The sequence below is a fragment of the Procambarus clarkii genome, chromosome 94 (genome assembly GCF_040958095.1).
Source record: "Procambarus clarkii isolate CNS0578487 chromosome 94, FALCON_Pclarkii_2.0, whole genome shotgun sequence".
Classification (NCBI taxonomy): domain Eukaryota; kingdom Metazoa; phylum Arthropoda; class Malacostraca; order Decapoda; family Cambaridae; genus Procambarus; species Procambarus clarkii.
The window spans coordinates 1,768,850-1,776,349 of NC_091243.1; the positions used below are offsets into that span (position 1 = coordinate 1,768,850).

At 52.0% G+C, this 7,500-nt stretch overlaps 1 protein-coding gene across 1 annotated transcript; it reads right to left on the reverse strand.

Moving 5' to 3' along the window:
• Positions 1 to 912: 912 nt before the first annotated feature.
• LOC138359945 (uncharacterized) lies at positions 913 to 5,893 on the reverse strand. The gene is made up of 2 exons (XM_069319820.1): positions 5,838 to 5,893; positions 913 to 2,827 (listed from the first exon to the last, which is right to left on the reverse strand). Exons 1-2 carry the CDS (start codon positions 5,891 to 5,893, stop codon positions 913 to 915), a joined length of 1,971 nt encoding a protein of 656 aa, XP_069175921.1.
• Between the last annotated feature and the right edge of the window lie 1,607 nt (positions 5,894 to 7,500).

The window sequence follows — 7,500 nt, forward strand, 5'->3', positions numbered from 1 at the left end:
TACTTACCCTCTCATACGTCTTGTGATGAGGCAGACGATGTCTCGGGAGGTCCCTGCTCCTTGCTAGTTACCTGGACTCCTCGGTACAGCAACGGTCTCACTTCTTGCAGGTCGCCCTTCGATACCCGCTGGTCCAAGTGGTTGGGCTTCGTTCCTTCCCTCCTGTTCCGCCTCCCATCCTGGCCTCGTGTTCCTGTTACACCGCTTCCTGTTAGTGGGGCCTGTTAGCTTGCTGTAGCCTCATATGTCAATACCTGGAGCATACCTAGAGAGGGTTACGGGAGTTCTACTCCCCGAGCCCGGCCCGGGGCCAGGCTCGACTTGTGATAACTTGGTCCAACAGGCTGTTGCTTGGCACGGCTCGCAGACCCACATATCCACTTCACCCTGGTTGGTCCGGCACTTCTTGCAAGAACTTATTTAAGTGCCTCTTGAAGACTTCCACCTTCGTTCCGGCAATATTTCTAATGCTTGCTGGGAGGGTGTTGAACAGCCATGGACTTCTGATGTACAGTGTTCTCTGATTGTATCTATGGCACGTCAACTCCTCACTGGTTCTCTTTTGCATTTCCTTCCGTATCTTTCGCTCCAGCATATTGTTATTCTACTGTGCAAATTTGGGACCTGGCCTTCCCGTATCTTCCATGATACGGGAAGGCCTTCCAGATTCCATGTATATATTATTTGATACCTCTCTCGTGTCCTCTCCAGAGAATACATTCTTAAAGCTCAGTGACGGTCCCAATAATGTAGATGTTTTATCGTGTCTATGCGTGCCGTATATGTTCTCTGTCTTCCCTCTAATTCAAAGATCTCTCTCCTGCTCTGAAGGGGGAAGTGAGTACCGAGCAGTACTCAAGACGGGACAACACCAGTGACGGATGTGGTCACTATTCCACCTGAGGGATTTGGTCAGGTGGAGTCGCTCTGAGAGATGTGGTCACTACTCACAGGGATGTGGTCACTACTCAGAGGGATGTGGTCACTACTCAGAGGGATGTGGTCACTACTCAGAGGGATGTGGTCACTACTCAGAGGGACGTGGTCACTACTCAGAGGGATGTGGTCACTACTCACAGGGATGTGGTCACTACTCACAGGGATGTGGTCACTACTCACAGGGATGTGGTCACTACTCACAGGGATGTGGTCACTACTCACAGGGATGTGGTCACTACTCACAGGGATGTGGTCACTACTCACAGGGATGTGGTCACTACTCAGAGGGATGTGGTCACTACTCAGAGGGATGTGGTCACTACTCACAGGGATGTGGTCACTACTCACAGGGATGTGGTCACTACTCACAGGGATGTGGTCACTACTCACAGGGATGTGGTCACTACTCACAGGGATGTGGTCACTACTCACAGGGATGTGGTCACTACTCAGAGGGATGTGGTCACTACTCAGAGGGATGTGGTCACTACTCACAGGGATGTGGTCACTACTCACAGGGATGTGGTCACTACTCACAGGGATGTGGTCACTACTCACAGGGATGTGGTCACTACTCACAGGGATGTGGTCACTACTCAGAGGGATGTGGTCACTACTCACAGGGATGTGGTCACTACTCACAGGGATGTGGTCACTACTCAGAGGGATGTGGTCACTACTCACAGGGATGTGGTCACTACTCACAGGGATGTGGTCACTACTCACAGGGATGTGGTCACTACTCACAGGGATGTGGTCACTACTCACAGGGATGTGGTCACTACTCAGAGGGATGTGGTCACTACTCACAGGGATGTGGTCACTACTCAGAGGGATGTGGTCACTACTCACAGGGATGTGGTCACTACTCACAGGGATGTGGTCACTACTCAGAGGGATGTGGTCACTACTCACAGGGATGTGGTCACTACTCAGAGGGATGTGGTCACTACTCACAGGGATGTGGTCACTACTCACAGGGATGTGGTCACTACTCAGAGGGATGTGGTCACTACTCACAGGGATGTGGTCACTACTCAGAGGGATGTGGTCACTACTCACAGGGATGTGGTCACTACTCACAGGGATGTGGTCACTACTCACAGGGATGTGGTCACTACTCACAGGGATGTGGTCACTACTCAGAGGGATGTGGTCACTACTCACAGGGATGTGGTCACTACTCAGAGGGATGTGGTCACTACTCACAGGGATGTGGTCACTACTCACAGGGATGTGGTCACTACTCAGAGGGATGTGGTCACTACTCACAGGGATGTGGTCACTACTCAGAGGGATGTGGTCACTACTCACAGGGATGTGGTCACTACTCAGAGGGATGTGGTCACTACTCACAGGGATGTGGTCACTACTCACAGGGATGTGGTCACTACTCAGAGGGATGTGGTCACTACTCACAGGGATGTGGTCACTACTCAGAGGGATGTGGTCACTACTCACAGGGATGTTGTCACTACTCACAGGGATGTGGTCACTACTCAGAGGGATGTGGTCACTACTCAGAGGGATGTGGTCACTACTCAGAGGGATGTGGTCACTACTCAGAGGGATGTGGTCACTACTCAGAGGGATGTGGTCACTACTCAGAGGGATGTGGTCACTACTCAGAGGGATGTGGTCACTACTCAGAGGGATGTGGTCACTACTCACAGGGATGTGGTCACTACTCACAGGGATGTGGTCACTACTCACAGGGATGTGGTCACTACTCAGAGGGATGTGGTCACTACTCACAGGGATGTGGTCACTACTCACAGGGATGTGGTCACTACTCAGAGGGATGTGGTCACTACTCACAGGGATGTGGTCACTACTCACAGGGATGTGGTCACAGGGCGCCACAGTCTGGTGCAACAACTGGTGGTCCCTAGCAAAATGTGGACATTATTTGCATTTTTGTATGTGTTATTAATAATAAAACAAAAATAATCTAAGAAATTCTTATACTCTGAATGTTTTATATTATTTGTGTATTGTATGTAACTGTGTATTGTTTTAATTGTTACAATTAATGGCATCAAATAGTTTTGACTTTAATAACTATCATTTCTTGTTTGGTTTCAGATTCGAATGCAGTAAACCCATAACGAGTGAAAAAATGCAATGGAATATTTTGTTTTTTTTAGTATTTTCTTTAGAATATATTCTTTAGTAGTACAAGAGATAATATAACTAATGATAATAACAACAATAATAATATGTTACATACACAGAAATCACAATAGCGTGATGTATCAAATTCTCTTTTGACCATGTCGTAGCTCAGTCGATTAAGGCAGCGTCTGGGATGCTCTCGGACGCAGGTTCGAATCCTCGTCACGGCCTTTGTGGATTTGTTCAATAGTAAATATGTGTACTGGACTTAACCGTGAGCTGACCAATGGTTCATAGCCTCCACAGTCCTCGTCAGCCACCATTAACAACCCAACTGGAGGCGGACAGGGGAAAAAACTCAGAATATCAAGACAATAGGATTCGAACTACTTGAAATTTGGATATATTCCAGAGCGTGTTAGTGAGGTGCGTCATCCCCGGCCCCTGTGTGTTGTGTTCTGAGAGTTTACCCCACGATGCCTCCACACCTTCCTCACTCGCACCACACTGCCAATCATAACACCCGGATTTAGCAAGGAACCCACTTAAATATTTGTAAACAATGAATGAAAATATGCAAAAGCAAGTAATTGCTTTAACAAAAAGGACTGTTGGAGACAAGTCCTTATCAGTGGTCCGCGGGATTTAAATTAGTGGTCCGGGGGATTTCAAATTATGAATTTAGTGGTCCGTGAGGTTCGAAATGTTTGGCGACCGTTGGTCTAGTGGAGGCTTGTGTGACGTCAGTGGCCGGCGTCAACGCCCCACTTATGTCGCGTCAAGAGGAATGATGTCACTCACTCTCAGGCACCACCGACTGACATCACCTGTACCTGGATTGTACCTGGAGTGGGTTTTAGGAGTTCTACTGGCCTGGCTTGTATAGGAGCTTCGTCCAATACAGTTGGTAATGGCGGCCCTACAGGCCAACATATCCACTACAGCCCGGTTGGTCCGCCACTTCTTACAGGAAACTGTCTAATTTTTTTCTTGCAGATTTACGCTTTTGTTGCGGCAATATTACTTATACTTGCTGGGAGGATGATGAATAGCCTGTGGTGTTCCCGGTGCTCTCTGGTTGTGAGGCAGCCATGACAGCGTGGGTGTTGCGACACAACCTCTTCAACACCCTCCCAGCAAGCGTGACACGTATTGCCTAAACAAAGGTGGAGGTCTTCAAGAAACGTTTAGACAAGTTCTTGCAAGAAGTGCTGGAACAACCGGGTTGTAGTGGATATGTGAGGGCCTGCGGGACGCTCCAAGCAACAGCCTGTTGGACCAAGTTATCACAAGTCAAGTCTGGCCTCGGGCCGGGCTAGGGGAGTAGAACAACTCCCGGAACCCTCTCCAGGTATGCTCCAGGTATAACCACTAAGATGTCTCCTCGTACTGAGCTCACTACATTTTATACGCTGTCTACCCCGGTGTAAAAATTACGGTGGTTTAGGGAAATAAAAACTCCACAATATTTACGCTTTTATTCCGTAATATATTAAGCTGCAACATACTTTTGTACATCTTTTTTTAATCCTGGTGGTATATTTACCTTTATTAAAAGAGTCTACGAGGTTGGAAACTTTACAACCCAAGGTTATTATTGGTATTAAGAAGCTCGCAGCGTGTCAGAGCTCATTAACTGTTTAATAAGTGTAAACAAACTGCCATGATTGAGGAAAGATGTACAGGTTTCGTAAGTGGTTGTATGAACGCTTGATTAACCCCTGACTCTGTTCTTCAACGGTTCCACATGTGTCTGTGGGTTAATTAGCCTTAATGTCCACAGCTTGGACCACTGAGGTCAGTCGGACAGTATATCATTACTAACCACAAGTGCTCAGTTTGTTAAGATATGTCCATGGCCGTCACGGGACAAGTTGTCACTGTGGCCGTGGCCAGATGTTGTCCCTGGTCAGTGTGTGACAATGTTCACACAGTGTCACACACAATGTCACACACAGGTTAGCAGTGTTGCTCCCCCGTCCTCTCATGTTGCCAGGGTCCTTCAGGCACGCAGGCCGTCTTTACCACGGCAGTACCTTGTTACTGAAGACTTGGGGTGGTGGTGGTAGTGGTAGTGTGATGTTGGCTTGAACAGAAGCATGGTGATGGTGGTAGTGTGTACAGGCAGACAGGGAAAGAGGCAGACAGGGAGGCAGGCAGACAGGGAGAGAGAGGCAGACAGGGAGAGAGAGGCAGACAGGGAGAGAGGCAGGCAGCTTACACCACAGGTGGAGTGGGCAACCAGCCAAGGAATGTATGTGGTTGACAACACCTGGTTACTCGTCTGTAAGAATAGTTCCGCCTCCTTGTCACTTGTGTGCTTCATGTGTGTGTGTATAGACACTTATTTAAATAGAGAACCTTGACGTAATGTTAGCAGGTATATCATTCATAGCTGAGGTAGTGAGACCTGGTGGAGGTGGCGAGGCGTGTCTGTGGCTGAGTAGCCTGATCATCACACACACACCAGGCCACTCCAGGCCACACCATGTCACACGCTGGGGTGACGGAGGTTAGACATAAGCCAGTATATACAACGACAAGTATCCTGGTTATCGGTGAGGCGGCTGTCAATAGTTGTGTCACGTGATATCATGTCAACAACCAGAGAGACGAATGTTGTGTCATAAATATTTGTTTAGTTGCCAAACGGATCAAGTGTCTGTCAAGTCTAATTTTAAAGCTAGCTCTATCCCTTGCCTGGATGATGTGGGTGGGGCAAGGTGATCCACCAGGCTGTTGCCACACCGATACTTCCCCGCGTCCTGCCTCTCTCTCTCTACTTCTCCATCTTATAGCCATTGTTACGAGTCGTGATCTGGTCCCATAGTTCCGTCATCTTGCTCATATGTCTCCTGCTGATACCTCGCGTCCACTTGAAGACCTGCATCATTCCTCCCCTCGCCCTGTGTATCTCTCCCCTCGCCCTGTGTTTCTCTCCCCTCGCCCTGTGTCCTCTCCCCTCACCCTGTGTGTCTCTCCCCTCGCCCTGTGTGTCTCTCCCCTCGCCCTGTCTCTCTCCCCTCGCCCTGTGTCTCTCCCCTCGCCCTGTGTCTCTCTCCCCTCGCCCTGTGTCTCTCCCCTCGCCCTGTGTATCTCTCCCCTCGCCCTGTGTTTCTCTCCCCTCGCCCTGTGTCTCTCCCCTCACCCTGTGTGTCTCTCCCCTCGCCCTGTGTGTCTCTCCCCTCGCCCTGTCTCTCTCCCCTCGCCCTGTGTCTCTCCCCTCGCCCTGTGTCTCTCTCCCCTCGCCCTGTGTCTCTCCCCTCGCCCTGTGTATCTCTCCCTCGCCCTGTGTTTCTCTCCCCTCGCCCTGTGTCTCTCTCCCCTCACCCTGTGTGTCTCTCGCCCTGTGTGTCTCTCCCCTCGCCCTGTCTCTCTCCCTCGCCCTGTGTCTCTCCCCTCGCCCTGTGTCTCTCTCCCCTCGCCCTGTGTCTCTCCCCTCGCCCTGTGTCTCTCCCCTCGCCCTGTGTCTCTCTCCCCTCACCCTGTGTCTCTCCCGCCCTGTGTGTCTCTCCCCTCGCCCTGTGTGTCTCTCCCCTCGCCCTGTGTCTCTCCCCTCGCCCTGTCTCTCTCCCCTCGCCCTGTGTCTCTCTCCCCTCTCCCTGTGTCTCTCCCCTTGCCCTGTGTGTCTCGTCCCTCGCCCTGTGTCTCTCCCCTCGCCCTGTGTCTCTCCCCTCGCCCTGTGTCTCTCCCCTCGCCCTGAGTCTCTCTCCCCTCGCCCTGTGTCTCTCTCCCCTCACCCTGTGTCTCTCCCCTCGCCCTGTGTCTCTCTCCCCACCCTGTGTCTCTCTCCCCTCGCCCTGTGTCTCTCCCCTCGCCCTGTGTCTCTCTCCCCTCGCCCTGTGTCTCTCCCCTCGCCCTGTGTCTCTCTCCCCTCGCCCTGTGTCTCTCCCCTCGCCCTGTGTCTCTCTCCCCTCGCCCTGTGTCTCTCTCCCCTCGCCCTGTGTCTCTCTCCCCTCGCCCTGTGTCCCTCCCCTCGCCCTGTGTCTCTCCCCTCGCCCTGGTCTCTGTCCCCTCACCCTGTGTCTCTCTCCCCTCGCCCTGTGTCTCTCTCCCCTCGCCCTGTGTCTCTCTCCCCTCGCCCTGTGTCTCTCTCCCCTCACCCTGTGTCTCTCCCCTCGCCCTGTGTCTCTCCCCTCACCCTGTGTCTCTCTCCCCTCGCCCTGTGTCTCTCTCTCCCCTCGCCCTGTGTCTCTCCCCTCGCCCTGTGTCTCTCTCCCCTCGCCCTGTGTCTCTCTCCCCTCGCCCTGTGTCTCTCTCCCCTCGCCCTGTGTCTCTCCCCTCGCCCTGTGTCTCTCTCCCCTCGCCCTGTGTCTCTCTCCTCTCGCCCTGTGTCTCTCCCCTCGCCCTGTGTGTCTCTCCCCTCGCCCTGTGTCTCTCTCCCCTCGCCCTGTGTCTCTCCAGTGATGGGTGGCGCAGGACCCCCATTCCCCCGCCAATTGGAGG